The sequence below is a fragment of the Chanodichthys erythropterus genome, chromosome 11 (genome assembly GCF_024489055.1).
Source record: "Chanodichthys erythropterus isolate Z2021 chromosome 11, ASM2448905v1, whole genome shotgun sequence".
Taxonomy (NCBI): Eukaryota; Metazoa; Chordata; class Actinopteri; order Cypriniformes; family Xenocyprididae; genus Chanodichthys; species Chanodichthys erythropterus.
The window spans coordinates 4,542,778-4,563,009 of NC_090231.1; the positions used below are offsets into that span (position 1 = coordinate 4,542,778).

The window sequence follows — 20,232 nt, forward strand, 5'->3', positions numbered from 1 at the left end:
CCACAACACAACGAAATCAAGCCACAACACAAAATCGAGCCTCAGCACAATGAAGTCAAGCCACAACACAACAAAATCGAGTCACAACACAACAAAATCAACCCACAACACAACGAAATCAAGCCACAACACAACAAAGTCAACCCACAACACAACAAAATCGAGCCACAACACAACAAAGTCAAGCCACAACACAACGAAATCAAGCCACAACACAATGAAATCGAGCCACAACACAAAAGAAATAAGCCACAACACAACAAAGTCGAGCCACAACACAACAAAATCGAGCCACAACACAACAAAGTCAAGCCACAACACAACAAAATCGAGCCACAACACAACAAAGTCAAGCCACAACACAATGAAATCGAGCCACAACACAAAAGAAATAAGCCACAACACAACAAAGTCGAGCCACAACACAACGAAATCAAGCCACAACACAACAAAGTCAACCCACAACACAACAAAATCGAGTCACAACACAACAAAATCAACCCACAACACAACGAAATCAAGCCACAACACAACAAAGTCAACCCACAACACAACAAAATCGAGCCACAACACAACAAAGTCAAGCCACAACACAACGAAATCAAGCCACAACACAATGAAATCGAGCCACAACACAAAAGAAATAAGCCACAACACAACAAAGTCGAGCCACAACACAACAAAATCGAGCCACAACACAACAAAGTCAAGCCACAACAAAATCGAGCCACAACACAACAAAGTCAAGCCACAACACAATGAAATCGAGCCACAACACAACAGAAATAAGCCACAACACAACAAAGTCGAGCCACAACACAACGAAATCAAGCCACAACACAAAATCGAGCCTCAGCACAATGAAGTCAAGCCACAACACAACAAAATCGAGTCACAACACAACAAAATCAACCCACAACACAACGAAATCGAGTCACAACACAACGAAATCGAGTCACAACACAACAAAATCGAGTCACAACACAACAAAATCAAGTCACAACACAACAAAATCGAGTCACAATACAACGGAAATGCTTCTGACCACTAGGGGGCTCTCAGTGCTCAGTAAAGTTAGTTGACCTTGCCAATGTTCTATATCTGTATTAATTAGCGTATGTACTAGCACAGCATACAGATACCCGATTAGCCTGATAGTTTAGTTTATACACGCAGTTGCACTTACCCTACATGTATTCACAATCATCTTTAATGTAATTAAGTGTTAAATTAAGTGTTAAATGTCCAAATATTTCAGTTATAAATAAAACAAATTAATGATGTTCAATTATTCACTTAATAGGCTATTATAATCATAATTTATTAATTAAAGGTTAATCAAGTGCAAGAAATTGCAATCAAATGGTTTAATATGCACTAATTTGTTTTCTTACGCATTATATAGTAAGCTCTTTGGGTATTTTAAATTAATATCATTAGGTAGTTTGGGAGACCTGATTTTGAGGGAGGACCTGATTTGTCATGGGTCTAAACGCTCTACCAGATGCCCCTAGAAAACAACAAACGGTGCTAATATACACTCAAAATGTGATGTAATACTATCGAAAAATTATATTTCTAACCTCTATCTCCATGCCGAAATCCCCGATGACCAGACAGTGATTCATCTTTTATAAATCATTAAAATATTCCTGTCTGGGACACCATGAGCTCAAAGACTGTAGTGTACACTGCATGTTTTTAAATGCTTAGGTAAAATGTGTAATAAGAATAAACAGTGCTCATAAACAGCTGTTGAGATGGTATTCTCAAATGAAACGGTAGAGGCTTGAACCCGGAAACAGCATTCCTTACGCCATGACTTTTTGTGGGTTTGACTCCCACTGTTCGAGACGCTACTGTAAGCTGCTGTGTAAATGGGAAGTAAATGCTGTTGTCAATCCCAAACACTGACAATGTGAATGTAGCCTGGGATGAAATAAAATGCTCTGTCCTTATCACCGAAATTCTTTAAGATTCTTGAAGGATAAAGTCCCGTCCTACATCGAATGTCCTGATTTTGTTTGTAAACATGTCAGTCTGCACAAATGAAATGGGTTGTGCATGATGTTTAACATTGACTAAGACGTTCATTTTGAAAGTAATTTCTGTCAAATGTAATGAGAGTTTTGTAAAAGCTCTAACGTCCTTTATAAGTGATTTGTGATGACCTCAAGAGCTCGTAAGCCCTCTTTGACAATTTCTTGTCAAATAAAGTGTGCACTTTACTAGCTACTTATAGACAAAAATGGACAAAAAGCTTCAGAAATATACTTCCTGCACTTTGTAATTTTGTAACATTGATTTTATTCCGCTAAACATAATCTGGAGTGCACAAGTGCACCAAAACTGACATTTTGTTGTCAGTCAAGTTAAACTGCTCTCAAAGATTGCAGGGCCAAATGCCATAAGTGTCACATTTTGTGCTCCTCCTGTCAGTGATTTTAACAGAACTCTGAGCATTTCTGTGACCTTCTCTAAGTATTGGATTTTTCAGTCACATGTTTCAAGGTTTAATTTTCCCAAAATGGTACATCTTGTTTATTGGCTGAAATTGGTTTGTGCTAATCTAAACCGCCGTCTGTCTGTAAATTCAGCCCAGATTAGTTGTTAATATGCCATTCTATAATTGCTAACATGCAAGTTTCTCCATCTGATTACAAGCCAGAATACTTCATCTGGTTGTCTTTGCTGTGAAAGACATTTTAAAGAACTCTTGTCACATCATGACTGATTGTGACCATAACATGACCTGGTCACATTTCTCATGCGTAAAGAGGCATGCATGATAAAAATATTATAGATTATGCATTGCTTCAGTTTTAATGCATTTAGTTCCTCCTTTGAGGGACAAAAATACATAAAAGATGCGCGGGAACTCCAAGATCATGAGTTTGATTTCCAAGAAGCACAAATGAAATATATTGCTTGAATTAACTGTAAGTTGCTCTGGAGAAAAGCGCCTGTCAAATGCGTAGATGTAAAAGCAATGTTCTCATGTAGAGACAATGGAACCTTGTTGCTCACGATGACTTTACGTTTGTTAAATGTCTCTATCTGGGTTTGATTAATGGGTATCAATCACTTAATTCTAAACAAGATCTTAAGATCTCTGTTCAGGAGACATGTTTCAGTCAAGTGTTTGCCTGGTTATGTATAAAAATGCATGTATGCATTTCATGCACACAATTTCATGCATCTTTAATGGATCTCAGATCAGATTAGACTAACACTGCATATAAATCTTTATATAGGGCATGACAGTTATTGACCATATGTGCATGCTAAATAAATGTGTGTCCTTCAACAGTGCGTCCACAGGCCTCCATCTCCATAGACACCCTGTCTAACTGCAGTATCCTGGAGCTGGCGGACGAACCTCAGGGATGGACATTCGGCGACAGGATCGTGGTGGCCAGCACGGACTATTCAATGCACCAAGCTGAAGAGTTCAGCATCTTGCCTTGTCCTTCTTGCTCGAGGAACCAGATCAAAGTGGAAGGTCAGTTATAGCTCTCAAATTCCTCTATGAAGGTATAAAGCAATTCAGCCTAATTGTTGGCCAAATTTTAGTCCATTGTCGTACATATCCACCCATAGATATCTGGATTCCACCAATATACAGATTCCAACCAGCAGCAGCCTTTTTATGTTATTACAAAATGGCTAAAACGCTATCTATGACACATTTAAGAAATAAACACGGCTATATATGACAATATATGCTTTATCTGATTTCTTCAAGCGTTCTCAGGTGTTTTCATGATAATAAAGTATATTTATAATGCAATGCTAATCGACATAGCCTTTATCACTGTAATAAATACTATGAAATAATATTTTATGCCTTGTTCTGTGTAAGAAGCCACATCAGTTTAAAGAAGGATGTTATTTCAAACACTCGACTGACATTATGAAGTGAGTTTGGAGTAAAATCATGTTATTAAATGTTGGTTTTGTTGGACAAGAGGTTTGTAAATGCTTCTCATGTTTGGGAAGATGTCTGACGTGCGTGTGTTGCTTTTTCAAATGCACGTTATAAGCGACTCAAACTCGCAGTGCTTTCAGATGGAGCAGCATTTACTACTGATCACAGAGCCGTGCTTCACTGACAAAAAAATAATCGCAGCCTTTGCGGTTTCATAATCACACTAAGCCAAGTGATTTCAGTGTGATTTAGGGTTAATTTCAATTAATCGGGCAGCCCCAGCACTTAGTGAAATTTAAAAAATAAAGCAACCTTGCAAACGACCCTTCCGCATGTCACGCCTGAGCCTCACTCAAACATCACAAACAGCTCGTACTGGGGCTTGAGAAAGCATGTCACAATAGGTAGAAGTAGAATATATTAAAAGACAATAGAAAATAAAAGGTCCAACATGTGAGGAATACTTTTAGCTGTGTTGCTATATGTCATGAGTAAGCAGTTAAGTAGGCAACACTGTCTAAAGCGAACGCGGGAGCATTTTTTGACTGTTTGACACATCAAATCAAACTTTATAAGCTGGAACATTTGTCTTTCTGAATGAGTGCATGATGATGTACTGAAACGTTCATTGTACCCCTGTTCCAAAACGCATATCTGCCATGAGCAAACGTAACTTATTTTTTTGAATATTTTAATGCTCAGTTATTAAAGAGAACCTATTATGCCCTTTTTCAAAGTTTTGATTTTGATTTTAATTTTGGAGTGTAGGTTTTCATGTTTGAATGTTCAAAAAACATTATTTTTCACTTTTACACTGTTTAGTTCCGGTCTCTATAAAGCCTCTCCTTCTGAAATGCACAACGTGCTCTGATTAGTCGGCTGGACCAGTGTGTTGTGATTGGTTAACCGCTTCAAACATGTTTCGGAAATATATATATAATAACTATATATAGTATAGTTACAACAATGTGCATAATTATTTTGTATATATATATATATATGTATATATATATATATATGTATATATATATACCTACAAAAAATAATTATGCACATTGTTGTTTAGTATTACTCAGCACTTACATAAAAACACAGAAACAGGGACGTTTGAATTTAAAGTGTAGCTGAAATAACAGCTGCTGATTGCTGTCTTTGTCTGTGACACTTCAGTGCTGTCAACAGGATTTCATCATGGCAATTTACCAAGCATTAGATGAAATTTTGCATCAGAGAAAAAGTTGAGCTCCAGCAGTCAGAAAAACGGTTCCTCATAGGCACAAAGAGTTCCGATTTCAAATAAACTCCTTGTAAAATCCCTTCATCCTTTTCCTCTGGGGGTTTGGAATGTCTTACATCAGAGTCAGGAAAGCACAACACACTCAAAAGTGAAGATGGCTTTAGATCTGTTCTGGAAAACCTTCAGGCTGAAGTGTGTGTGTGAGAGAACTTTTCATTCTGATGTTTATAGTTTACCTGTGTTTATCTTCTTTTGGTTTAATTATATTCAGGTATCCTTTACTCAACAATGATGTGGTGGTTGACATTCAGAGACTTCGGAAAGTACCCCCCCCCCCCCCATTGAATTTTTTCCTGTTACACCTCCTGATTTTAATGCTAAAATAATTTTCTCCAAATTAGATGTAGCGCATCACTGGACTGCAATTTCAGCAAGTCATACCACAAATTCAATTGGATTGAAGCTTGTGAAGTCTAGCTGGGCCTTTCCAGAATACTAACCTTTTCTCAAGCTATTTAATAATAGGCTGTGTTTCAAAACCTCTGGAGCTGCCTACATGGGCAGCATTTTAATGCATTATAGGCATGCTTCCAATGTGGACAGTGTCTTTAGGCTCAGGTATCTTTTGACAATTTTAATGGCAGAATTATATGCATCATTTTTGGAGACAACATTGCATTGAGATACGATTAGTCATCTGCAAAGTTACAATGCTCAAAGTTCAATGCAAAGGGAGATATTTTCTTCTTCCTGAGTCTCTCCATCAGTGTCGACTCCGGTTTGAACAATGTAAGGCTGAACACTGTTACTGACAATCCTCATTTAGGCTCCGTGAGATTCTCCAGCTTTGTTGTTGATGAGCTGTTAAAGCTCCGCCCTCTTCTGGAAAGGGGGCGGGGAGCAGCAGCTCATTTGCATTTAAAGGGACACACACAAAAACGGCATGTTTTTGCTCACACCCAAATAGGGGCAAATTTGACAAGCTATAATAAATTATCTGTGGGGGATTTTGAGCTGAAACCTCACAAACACATTCTGGAGACACCAGGGACTTATATTACATCTTGTGAAAAGAGGATTATAGGTCCACTTTAAAAGTCTTTAACACATCCTTGTTGAAATACAATATTACTTTCTTTCAAAAATACATAAAAGTACTGTTTATGGTCTTTAGAGTATCACAGCAATTGTTTGTAAATGTAGGTAGTAGACAGTGAGGAGACTACATTGTGTTTTGGGTCATTGTGCTTTTGGAGGATGATTTTGCCCTGAACGCATTTCTCTGTATGCTGACCATCATGCTCATTGGTTCAGAATGATATTGCGTAGGCAGTTTGGTTTGCACTAAATATAGTACTTCACTTTCAGACCTGAATGCTCAGCGTTAATGCCATCAGGCTGCAAAAGATTGCCGGTTTTGTCAGATGTCTTGTTGCAAACTTCAGGTTTAGCCTCTCCCAGAAGTCGCTTCTTTAGCTGCTCTCAAGCAGAATCTGTTTTGAAGTGTTGGAACGATTGGTGATGTTAGGTGGTTTCTCTCATTTCATCCAATAAGCTCTGCGGTCCTGTCAGGGTTGTAGCTGCTGTCTTGTTCATTACTTTAACAATTGCTCCTCTTGTTCAGTTGCTCGAGGATGGTCTGATCTTAGATGTTTCTGGGCTTTGCGCCATTTTGTCCATTTTGCTACAATGAGCATCACAGTGCTCAAAGGAAGGGCCAAAATGATACCAATCTCTATCACATTCTCTAGGTCTTTTTCTCCTAATAACTTTGTCTCGAAGTTCCAGAGGCAGCTCGTTTTTCTTTGTGACATCAAGACCGATCGGCTTTTTAAACTTACACCTTAGAATGCCAAACAAAGTGATATTTATTGTGCAGTTGACAACAGTTAAATATGGTTAAACAGTTAAACAAATGTGTTTGGGTTGAGATGCATTGCTTTACATATTTAGATGTCATACCTGATGTAATCTCTCAAGATAACCTAACCCAGTTCAGGGTAGTTTTCTGATTTTTATTTGCAATTGAACTCTGAGGATATCTTCTCATTTTAATATCACAGAGAATTCATCATGGATTTTGCAGAAATCACCTTTGCAGCTCAGTGGAATGAGCAGAAATCAATGAGGTTCTTTCTGACAGCACTGTTTTCAAAAACTATCAGTGCTAAGGAAGATTAAGTAGATCTCAGCACAATATTGACATTGATTTTCAGCTGGTTTATTGTGGCAAAGACAGAGATATGGGCTGGCAAACCTTCCCTCAGTCACTCATTGAAGCAGAACCTCAGTGGCTGCAGGATTCACTCTTTTTTTTGAGAGAGAAAAGTCTCTTTCCAAAGCAGAGTCTTGGTTTCTTTTTCATCAAACCTCCAATCAATTTTCCCCTGCCACAGTCATCTTTGACTCACTTACCGCAGGTACTGAGTCACTGTTTTCTGGTTTGAAACAATGGCTGAAAATCCTGCCCTCTCTGCTCCACTGTAAAAAAGTGATTTTTGTTGTAACTTCTATTCAGGATGTCATAAATAATATATTTGAATTCAATAAAACCAGGTAATTTAGATAAGTCTGTAAGAAGCACATTTTTTAGGTTATTTGAAGGCTTCAGGGCATGTCCCAATCCCTTAATCAGGTTGATTCTTGAAGACAACATAGCCTGGTGTTAATATAATCCTGTGTGTGTGTGAATCAGCGGCTTGTTTGGAAATAATTATTAACTCTTTCTGACACAATGCTTCTCCCCCATTGATGGAATGTTTTCACTGTTATGCTCTAGGGGGCGCTATTACACATGTTCTGAAAGAGTACAGAATCTCAGAATGCAAAAACATGAAGAAGCAGAAACAAACGATAGCCTATGCATATGTAAGCTAACTCGTTGCCTGATGTTACTGAGTGAAATGGCAACTCAGGAAGAGGTAGGACTCATGGTTAATCATGGTTTTGTTATAGTAAATCTGTTTTTTTGGCATATTGACTACCATTTGTGTAACCACAACAAAACCACAGTAAAATCATGGTTGGTTTGTTGTTTTTTCGTTTTATTCGTAGTAAAATCATGGTTAATTTTCATTAGGGTGTGCAAGCTTTGGGGTATTGATGGACTCGATCTACTCTGTCTACGTTTTGATTGTCACTCTGAATCCAATACGGACGTAGTCTTTGATAAAAAAAATTATCTCAGCTTTTTGTTCAAATTGGTGGGGAAATAGTTGATGTTAAACTGTTTATAAATGTCCTTTTTCATTTTTTCTCCAACTTATGATTCAATTTCTATCACAAAATTATTTAATTAGTTGTATCTGAAGCTCTCTTGATAAGATGTTACGGTGCACTGAAGCGCTGTCTTCAAGAAGATGCCTTTGGTTTCAATCTGAATTGTGAGATAGGCCTAGAAATGAAAAGAGGAAGAAAATTAAACTTTCTTTTTTATTAATAAGTGGTTTATTGAACAAATTCTGTCTCTTTCTTTAAATAAATTCAGTTATAATTAACATTTTCTTAAGAAAAAAAAAAAAAAAAACGATATACAGGGAGCCTTTCTTGCACATTACTGTAATATTAAAGGTTGCAATTAACAAAAGAGCTCAAACTATTAAATTTAGTTGCTATTTATTTTTAGATCTAATAATCAAAAAAAAAAAAAAAACATGTAAAGGTTTTTCATTAACTTCTAAATCTAATTATAAAATTATTTTTCAATTATTATTCTGCTCCAATTCATTTTTGAAATATAATCATTTACACAGTTGCTGTCATAACTTGTTTTCATGACAAATTTATTTAAACATATATTAAATATTTAAGATATTAATAACAGGTAAAGTGAATATAATGAATATATGAGCTAATATAGTGCATATATTTAGTGAACTAACATGCTGTGGACACTAAATGACTTTCCTGAGGTAAATGTAATGCTACGTGAGATTTTATTCTCAAGCTGTTTTAATGATGTCTTTCTGCAGTTGAGAGATTAAATGTAAACATATCTATGCGTAGATCATCTGTTCTTCTTCTGCTCTTTTTACTGTAGCGGTGGTTAGCAAAAAGCATTGCGTTACTGTGTGCACCCCCTGCTGGATTGGATCACCTGTGACTGACAGTATTCGTCGTCTGACTATATGCACCAAACCGTGACGTTCGTACCGTGACAGTTCTGGTCGGATACATGTTCCGTTATACCCCAAATTTATATGCATATCCATATGTACCATGGTAAATCCACTGTTTTGATAACAATGGTACACTTTGCTCAATGTGAGGTCACTAGAGATTTGAGTCCACCCATCAACAGTGGACAACCTTAGACAAAAATCACCTTTAACTCAGAGTTTTCACTTTGATATTTTCAATTGGCATATCTCTGGATAAAGAGTGACTTTTTTAAATCCGAAAGAGTGCATTCCATGCACATAAAGATATTTGCTGATGCAGCTGTTGGGTTGAATTAAGGCAGGTATGAATTTCATAAGGGATTTAGATAAAGCAAATTTATGTGAAGTGGCTTTTCCAAACCCTAGTGAACTTCCTTGCTGGCTACATAGACAGCTGCCTTCTAAATGAATGAATGCCATCAGAGTGAATTAACTTAAGAGTTAACTTTTTTATGTTTGTGTTTTAAGCCTATACTTTTTTTAATGAGGTGAATATTTTAAACTGTGGTAAGAAACATTAACAAAAGTCAAGATCAGTTCAAGTTTCGATTCTTATTATCCAATACAATCCTGCATCTGGGGTAGGAAAAAAAAACTTAATTCAAGATTTATTCTCTGAAAACAAGTCTTATGCAATTTTGTTTCTCAATTAAATTAATGTTATTTTAAAGATTTGTAATTATTTTTACTGTAAAGATTGCATTGACACAAGCAGTTTGAATGAATCATATCTCAGGTAAATAATCATGCAGAACAAACACATCTACAGTCAACTTACAAATCACAGTGATAATTGCTGTCTCTCTGAAGGCCTCGTGGTGTGAGCAGCTCTCCATTACCTGCTCATGCTAATCACACACAGGCACAGAGAGGACACAATGTACCTTGGCATTCTTTAAACAATTTGCCCTTATTATTTGTGCAATGACTCAGATCAGCTGACAGATCCCATCGCTCCAGACCTCAACTCTTCCTCAAACAGCATGCAATTTTTCAGTGTTTTTTACTGATGCTTGCCAGACGTAAAACGAAACCAGACAGAATCAAGATTCACTTAAGTGTTTTGCACTGAAAACAATTACAGATGTTTGTGAAGTTTCATTGTCTGTAATCATTTAAAGCTGCTTTTAGCCATTTTGATAACTTCCTCTGGACTGATTTACTCATTTAAACTCAGAAAGAGACCATTTTTTGATCTATTTGAACATCTAAAAATGGTCTCAAAGCAAATAAAATGCACCAGTGAGTCAGTGTTCCCACATTGCATGAGAAGAAAACCTGTTACAAGCACTGTAAAGCACTTCTGTTGATAATATTACACCTGCATAACAAATGTTAACACGTAATAGCATTACAGTCTGAAATGCATGTTTTAACTGAAAGCATATCTTAAAAAATGTCAGTGCCATTGTTTTGTCTCAAGATGCACATCAGTAATGTTTTTTGAAGGCATGTTTATAAAAGCTACTAAATGTCCTAATTTAACTAAGGCCTAATCCTGGCTTAAAGTGTTAGTTCACCCAAAAATGAAAATTCTGTCATTAATTACCCACCCTCATGCCGTTCCACACCTGTAAGACCTTCGTTAACCTTTGGAATGCAAATTAAGTTATTTTTGATGAAATCCGATGGCTCAGTGAGGCCTGCATAGCCAGAAATGACATTTCCTCCCTCAACATCCATTAATGTACTAAAAACATATTTAAATCAGTTCATGTGGCTGGCTATAGAGGCCTCACTGAGTCATCATATTTCAACAAAAATATCTTAATTTGCGTATACCTTTTATATTAATATACCTTTAATATAAGCTCTGTCTGTGAAACCGGGCCTTGGTAGTAACCATTTTTATCACAAATCACTAGTCAGGAAATTAGCAGGAAGAAGCAGGTACGCACATGTACAGCTGATTAAACAGAGGGTTCAGTAATGTCTGTATAAAAGGTGTTTATTGCGTTTGAATTAATTTTGAGGACGGCACTCTTGGCATTGCTCGCAGATCAGAATGCTTCTTTAGAGAGCATCATGTTTGCTGAGAGTGACAAGAAAAGGGTGTGCAGAATGCCCTTATGTGGACATGGTGTGTGGAATGCCCTTATTTGGGCATGGTGTGGGTGTGTTTTATGTAAATTACTCACCTTGGGCACGCTGTTGCTCATTTAGAATAGTCAGAATTCATCAACTTTAGAAGGAGGTTAAGAATAAATTGTGTTTTCATGAGAAGTTCAAACTTATGTATAAATACAAATAGTACATGCAATTATTAGTGATTGAGACCCATTGTCTTGTTGAAAAATAACATCTGATCATTCCTCTATAGATAACTACTTTTTATTTTGGGAAGCAAGCCATTCTGCAATATATTCTCCTGAACTCCAAAGCATTAAATGACTTTGCACAGTGAAGTAGCTCACCAATACCAGCAGGTAAAATGACAGCTCTTCCTCCATGCTTCACTGTGCTAGAGATGCATTTATTATTATATTTCTCAGCAGATTTTCATTGATGCCGCTCTGGAGCATCACCAAGCAACTCGTGTTTCATTGTGATTCACTCCACACACGACTTCCCATATTCTGCCAAAATCTTCATTCTATCTTTGATGTTTTTCTGAGACAGCAGTTGTTTTTTAAAGACCCGGGTATAATTAATTTTCCATGTTCTTAGCCTTTCAAAGTATACTATTTTGTTTGTGAATACAGTCAGCATCATACAGACAGTGCACGGACGGCCGAAGTATACTTTGAGCTTAAGTACTACATTTGCTTCGATTTTGCTCATTTTCCAACCAATAATTTGAAAATATAATCAACACTTTCAAAGTCCAGAAAGGTACAAGACATCGTTAAAACCGTCGACATGACTGCAGTGTTTCAACCTTTATGTTATGAAGCGATGAGAATACTTATTGTGCGCTAAAACAAAACAAAAACAGCTGAAAAACTTAAAATACTCATTTTCGGTCATGCAGATAAAAGTAATACATAATTCGAAACTGAGGTACTTTTTACTTTACTTTTATTTAAAGTAGAGATTATGTAATCCGCATGAAACGTGCATTTTGCACAGATCATGAGTCAGCATCGTCAACTTAATATCTGCAGCCGAAAACAAAGAAAACATTTTCAATAAATTATTAAAATGTTAAAGCAGTCTGCTTGCTGTTTTTTCATGATACATTCGTAATCATTACTTTTGCCGGTGCGCTGTGGCAAACTTTTTGTGTGCACTTGAGCACTGATTAGGCTAGGCTATGTATTATATATAGGCAATTAAAGGCTTATTATTATGATTTATATGGCTTATTAATATACGATTAGTTGACTAAGAATATTTTAGTCAAATCTTTAGTCGAGGGCAGCCCTAGTAATACGGCCCTAGGAGATTGTTGATATCCACACACGTCTAAAGCAATTGCTAGTATTCCAGTTTATTTCTTCATGCAACAGAACATCTTTATTGTTGGAATATGATATTCCACAGGCTTTCCTTATAATATTCCACAGGCTTTGAATGGAATGTTGCATTTGCACCTCCACCTCATTGCTTCAGCATTTTTCCAAAACATTGCAAAGCATTGTTTTTCAAAACATGTCAGCAAATCCTTTAAGTTTTGTTATTGGCTAGCAAGCTCAGGTTGTGCTCCGATGCTTTTTTTAGAGCCTAAGGCAGGTATGATTTCTCACGACACTTATTTCACTGATATCTGTCTGATAATAGAGACATTTTATATGTGATACACCCCAGAAATAAGTTGCTTACAGCAGATTTAATTCCCAAATAGCTTTTTATATTAAGCAAAATATATAGGATTAGCCTGTATACTGTACTTATGTAATAGGTTGTATGCAGTGTAGTATGACTATCATGTTTTTTTTAAACCACATGCATTCATAATTCCAGGAGGAATTAGCCTGCTCGGATACATTGCCAAGCATTGCTCATATTTAATAAGCAGTTTTGCTTTAACGTTCAGCTTTCTCATTGAGGATTTTCCAAAGAGCATTTTCCTCTTTCCATGCATTAAGTTGCGGGGCATCAGTGTAATTACTCCTGTCAAGTAACAGCAAGACAGTTCCTCTTTTCAGACACTCTCCTTATTTCTTATGTCAGCTCCATCATGCTTTCTGTTGGAGTAGTTTTTAAACGTATGATTTTATGTTCTGAATAATTAATCCAGCTTTCCATTACAATCAAACACAGAATGTCCGAGAACAAAGGCAATGTTTTATGTCGTTCTTGCACGTCTTATGCATATCAAAAGAATTAAATACTCAAAAGACACTCACATAATTATAGATCAGGCACTCTCATTTTAAAAAAGAAAATATCTTTGTGTGTTTCACGTTTTAGCTCTCAGTTGTCGTACAACAATTTAACTTGGTTTTGCCTTCTTTATTACTATAGCAAATACTGCCTGGACACGCAGAGCCTTTTGATTGAATGCATCTGTCATGTGAACATACAAGGGAAAAATTCTGGAAAACGTGCTTGTGTGTGAAAATATGAAAACATTTGTCTCAATTTGTTGCTCAGAATTTGTTGTTGTTTTCCAAACTTTGCACTCTTTTTTTTTTCTGTCTCTTTCAGTTTCTCATCTGTCTTCTCATCTCTCACTCTCTGTCTCTCTCCACAACAACTTCCAACATCATTAAAAGCATTTCCAGCTGTTCCATTGTTGATTCCTCATCGTCAAGTCTCCATATAATTTCTTGTGACAGCTCTCCGTTCGGCAGACGGGATGGTTCTATTTTAAGAGCCAAGTCAGCTCTTTTCTTGTTCCTTAAGACTTCAGCGGAGTGACTCATGCCACCAGATAAAGCTGTTGTTTATTAAATCCCAATAATGTCTATTCCTGTCCCTGCACCAGTTGCTTGTTGCTCTGAGGGGGTTTGTTCAGGTAAACAGCACTGATTCACTTGGACGATTGTATTTGTCAAAACCATGACAGTAACTGTAGTTGTACAAAAACATTGCTGGCATTTGTTTTTTCATTGCCAAGTTGTAATGAGATGTGCATGGCTGTGTAATGTGAATATATTTATGTCAGTAAGGTTTTCAACTGCGTCATGCATCAAAATGATTGTTCCCCTTCGAGATGTCTATAGATGCATAAAGACGTGCATCATCTGGAAAGCATCTTCTATTTTTACTGTCAAATTTGGGTAAATGTGTCAGATGAAAAGGCATGCATTGAATAGATGTATACATGTACGTGACTAGTGCATTCAATGTGTGCATTTTATCAGTAAATGTATTCTTTTGGTAATCAAACTTGATGTTTCTAGTGCCATTTGAACAACGGGAATGAATGCATACATAGAAAGACATCATGCTTCAATGTTTAGGCACTTATTAATCACATTAATCTGACTTTAACAAACAAGTATGTGATTTAAAATCTGATTTAGGATCTGTCTGAAAACAATGTACACTGCTTTTTAAACCGAAGTATACATTTTTTATCGTCACTTAAGTCACATTGAGTCACACAACCAAAAATAGACATATTGTTAAACAAACAGATGTGGTATCATCACTTGTACATTGACAATATGGGCATTTCTGAGAAAAGTGTTTCATATCCTAGAATATACAGTATGGCTCAGCTTCCTTCTTCTATGTCATTTTTTTATTCCCTGTTTTATCATCCTGCAGGTGAAGTCTAATTACTTAGAAAAGTACCACTTCATTTGAAGTATCACAAACGGTGCAGAACAAGTTATACAGCCAAAGTTAATTGCTTAGTGTTTTGTTCAGACAACTAATTGTAAGTATGAGCAATAGAAGTAGCTTCACAATGTGTGAAATGCAAATGTGTTTTGGTAATAATTGCCAGCAGTGTCTTTGTTCTCAGCTGGTCTCTCCGCCTAATGGGAATTAACATCTCACCTCGAACACAGTTTGTTCCATAACCGAATTAAAGATAATGATCTGTTATTCTATATATCCATATCCCTGTGATGGCGCTGAGGAGTACAGGTCAAGATCTGCTTAGCTTGTGGACACGACACTGTGACTCATCTCACAAACACACATAGACACTAATTAAGGATGGACACAACTCATGCCGCATTGAAAGTCCACTCACGTAGGTCTTTCTGCCAGCACCCCTGGCTTTTCAGTGTGTGTGAATGTGGTAATTTTTTCAACGGAGGCCATAATTAAGACCTTAATGGCACAGAATACATGTCTGCTTGAGAAATCAGGGCCCGGATGTGTGCATGCGCACGTGTTCTCGCTCTGAAACGTGCACTAAGACCTCCCTGCCCCGGAAAAGCAGAGGTCGCACATTCATTATCCGTCAGGGTCGTAATTTGTCTCGACTGCCTGCACGATTAGAGCAGGTTTGTGTTGCACGTGGGCGATGGCAAACAAGGGAAGATGCCATAAAAACAAAGCGCCTGGTGTATTCATCACGACGAACGCAAAGATGCGTGTTGCTGATACGGCGCTAATGATGCTCTCACAGGAGATTGATGGCGAATGCTTGTCTCTCTGTGTTTCTGTCTCTGATGCGGAAGTGTAGGGCGCTTTCTCATTTTATGACTCTTGTAAAAGCCATTCGACAGTTTTCCAGCCCTGAGGAAACTCATTTAATCCTCCTCAGTTGTCTATTGAGATGCGTCTCTCATGCTGGGTGAATGTGCTTGTTTGTTTGTCTGAATGCGTATCTCTCTGCGTTAGAAATGAGCTTGATTGAATCAAGTGTGTGAATCACACAGTGGAAGCGTTTTAATGCATCATAGGTGCACTTACAACACAAAAGGCTGTTCAGAAAAGTAGGCAGCGTGATTTTTCAGCGTCTTCTGAGATGCCTCCTTTAGACCAAATTTGTAGAAAACAATCCCTGAATGCATTGCAGTAAGATCAGGGGTGTAGCCATCATTTCAGAAGTGAGGAGGACAGAAATGTCAAGTGTAATCATTTGTTTCTCATCGTAATTTAACGATCTATGCTTATAGTATGAAGCGCATGGCGCAGGTGCACTTGGGGCGTGTCCGAATCCTCTTTTGCTAGTTTAACAACGGACAAAATGGTCGGCGCACCAGACAAATGGTCCACAAGGGTTGTAGCTATTCTCTTAATGGGTGATGTGTGTGTTTTGGGCACAGTGGTGGGTTCGCTGTTTACATGGCAGAATTTGCAAGTGGAAAGACTGAACGCTTCTTCAGAGAGGAATCTCTTTATTTTTAAAGGTGCCCTAGAATCAAAAATTGAATTTATCTTGGCATAGTTGAATAACAAGAGTTCAGTACATGGAAAAGACATACAGTGAGTCTCAAACACCATCGTTTCCTCCTTCTTATATAAATCTCATTTGTTTAAAAGACCTCAGAGGAACAGGCAAATCTCAACATAACACTGTTACGTAACAGTCGGGATCATTAATATGTACGCCCCCAATATTTGCAGATGCCAGCTCATGTTCCCAACATTATGAAAGGCATTTGACAAGGGCAGCCAGTAACGTCTGGATCTGTGCACAGGTGAATCAACAGACTAGGTAAGCAAGCGATAACAATAGCAAAAAATGGCAGATGGAGCAATAATAACTGACATGATCCATGATCTCATGATTTTTTTTGTGATATTTGTAAATTGTCTTTCTAAATGTTTCGTTAGCATGTTGCTAATGTACTGTTAAATGTGGTTAAAGTTACCATTGTTTCTTACTGTGTGTCATTATTTTCATTTTTAAACACTTGCAGTCTGTATAATTCATAAACACATCTTCATTCTTTATAAATCTCTCCAACAGTGTGTAATGTTAGCTTTAGCCACGGAGCACTATCAAACTCATTCAGAATCAAATGTAAACATCCAAATAAATACCATACTTACGCGATTAGACATGCTGCATGACGAACACTTTGTAAAGATCCATTTTGAGGGTTATATTAGCTGTGTGAACTTTGTAAATGCACTGTATTACAGAGTCGCGAGCTCGATGGGCAGGGAGCACAAGATTTAAAGGGCCAGCAGCCCTGAATCCGTGCATATTTAATGATGCCCCAAAATAGGCAGTTAAAAAATCCATGGAGTATTTTGAGCTGAAACTTCAAAGACACATTCAGGGGACACCTTAGACTTATATTACATCTTGTAAAAAAACATTCGATGGCACCTGTAATATTAGGCATGTTTGTGTGCTGCTGCACGTCCCTGTGTGTGTAATAAGCAGAGTGTACACACGTTGTGCACCCGGCGCCTATTACTAACATGCTCTTTAAATAACAAATAAAATACTGCTTCATTGACTTTAGACCAGGTTATTGTTGGTCAATGGTGCAGTTTTCAGTTGCCTCAAAATAGCAACACGCCAACAATGCACCTGAACACACCTCGTTTTCAGACCAGCACGCCCATGGGTGCTCAAATGGGTGCGAGTGCATTTGCTATTTAAACAATGTGGCGCTGGACGTGAAAATGATAACTGCATCGGGTTGAAACTAGCAAAAAACACTTGTCATGCCTGCCGTCGCATTGCGTGGGGTGTATGATAGGATAAAGTCCACCTCTTTGGACAACAAGACATAGTAAACAGTTGCAAAAGCAGTGGCTGCCATGTTCGTTTCATATTACAGCGTTTTTTTAATGTAGGTTATCTCAGATTCTGTCAGGGTTACAGCAGCACACGACACACTGTTGTGTTTACATGCTACTCGCAAAATCCATTACCACTGTAATGATTTTCTTTACATGCCTGCCGTCATTCATCTTGAGATCATATGATTTAATTCACGTCTCCTGATTGGTTCCTGTGGCGGCTATTTTCATAAACGGACATTTCAACCTCTCCGGTTTCAAAAATAACATTGTGCACACATGTCAGTTTTCAGAAAAGTGTTTATTTACATGTACCCGTGTATGTATGACATCAAGAGTGTAACGAGAAGCTCAAGCCCACGTAAGCCAATCAGAATGCCGAAAATAGCAACGAATCACTTCCTCTTGAAGTGATTCGAAGTTGTTGCAAAATTGTTGACCTCCGAGCATTCATTCGTCTCTGCTCCTCGACATAATGGAGCAGCTGTATTTGCAAATGCAAACACAGAAGAAGAGTTTGCACCAACATAAATGCGACTGCTACTCTGAACGCTTCCATGATCACATGTAAACATAGGTCGCACTTTTGACGTAGGTGCGAGCTCTGGTGCATACTGTGGCGTTGGCTGCCTAAACACCCGTTTGTGTCAGTTTACATGCAAACGTGCAAACGAAGATTTTCAAAATCTCCACTCTGGCCAGAGTTTTTTAGAAAGACTCGTTTTTAGAAAGACTCGTTTTCATTTGTGTGTAAACGAAGGGCGCAAACGAAGAGAAATGTCTTTTTCAAAATAACCATGTACATGTAAACAGGGACTTGGAGGCTTTTTCTGACAAAGGGGTGCTGCATTTAGCAATTTTTGCCAACGACCTGGCATTTCTGAATGGGCTGAGTCTGGGATTTAGTGTATTTGAAGCGAAAGTATTTGATGAACGTATACTTTGTGACCAAAAGACCAAAAATGCTTATTTGTTATTAATAGATATTTTAAAAAAAAATTAAAAATACTACAATGTATTTAAAAATCTGAATTCAGAATGTCTGATCTGTTGAAAGAAAGAATTGTTGGTGAATATATCAATAACAAAGAACCACTTTTGGTCAGGGATAAGATCAGTGAATTCTTCTACTTGATGCTGAAAACTTTATCATCTGATCATCTTTGTTTGCAACATATTATGTGTTTTGGTAAACTGTTACAAAGACAACAAACTCACATAAAAGTCAAGAGTAAAACTGCCCAACGAAGTGAAACACTGATCACCATAATGGTGATCAATAAAACAATAAACTTTCAATATTTCAACTTACAATTTTCAATAAACCATCAACATCTAAACCTCTGTTAATTCTCAAAAAGAAATTTTGCTGAGATCTTGAGAGATTTATTGTCTTCTTTTATCTTTAGTTGATTTCAGGCTGTGTGGCTTTAAGTCAGTTCTAGTTGTGTTTCATTTTCTGAGAGCAGAATGATGTTGAACCAACATCACATTGTAACATTGATTCAATGCCATTACCATTGATTTTTGGATGGAATTTCAACATTTTTTTCAACATTAGTTGCAAGTGCAAAAGTGATGTTGTTTCAAAGCAATTAACATTGATTTAATGTTGTTTTGGTGGCTGCTTGCTATCTGGGTATGTCCTTCCCAAACCCGCCTGTCATTCCCACCCTAATTGGATCATTACATTCGCTCATAACTATATGGCATCATGTGTTGATGGAGCATCGTTCTATGTGTATGTGTTATTTAGCAGGGCGTTGATGGGTGATGAGTGTTTTTGCTTGACTGTGGATTAGGTGTTGATGTGTTTTGGTGGAGTATGTAAGTAGTTTTGTTCTGTGGATGTGGAGTGGTGCAGGGCGAGTGTGTGCATGATAGTTATTGGTGTCTGTAGTTATATATTTCCATCCTATTTTTTAAGAAAGTCTCATCTGTTCACACTCTCTTCGACATCTGAATTCACATGATGAATCTTCAGTGAATCATTCTTTTGAAACGCTTCTTGATTCCATTGAACTGATGATCCTTGTTTTAACCTATCAACATTTAGCAATGCCCAAGCGCTGCATGATTAGGAGAAAACATCTGATTGTGAGTTTTCTGATAGAAGTTGTAATTACGATTTAAAATGTGATTTAAAAAAGTGCTGTACTTATAGGGCTACACAATTTAGATTGTGTGTGGTGATGAAAAGAATCCCATCTGTCGGCTTTGCCTCACCGGTGGCCAGACAGAAGCAGGAAGCAGTTGCAATCTGTTGACCCTTGTTTGTTCTGAACTTTCACCCTTTTTTCATCTGTCTCTTGCTTGGTGCCAGCTGGCCATCAGCTCATTTGATGGTGATTTTTAGG

At 37.4% G+C, this 20,232-nt stretch overlaps 1 protein-coding gene across 3 annotated transcripts in view; it reads left to right on the plus strand.

Annotated features, from left to right (window-relative positions):
• Positions 1-20,232, plus strand: part of cemip (cell migration inducing hyaluronidase 1) — a 161,606-nt gene that overhangs the window by 99,164 nt on the left and 42,210 nt on the right. For all 3 annotated transcript variants that reach the window (XM_067401066.1, XM_067401068.1, XM_067401067.1), the window contains one exon: positions 3,311-3,502. In XM_067401066.1, the coding sequence (XP_067257167.1) occupies positions 3,311-3,502 (192 nt within the window). The remainder of the gene's footprint in view (positions 1-3,310; positions 3,503-20,232) is intronic.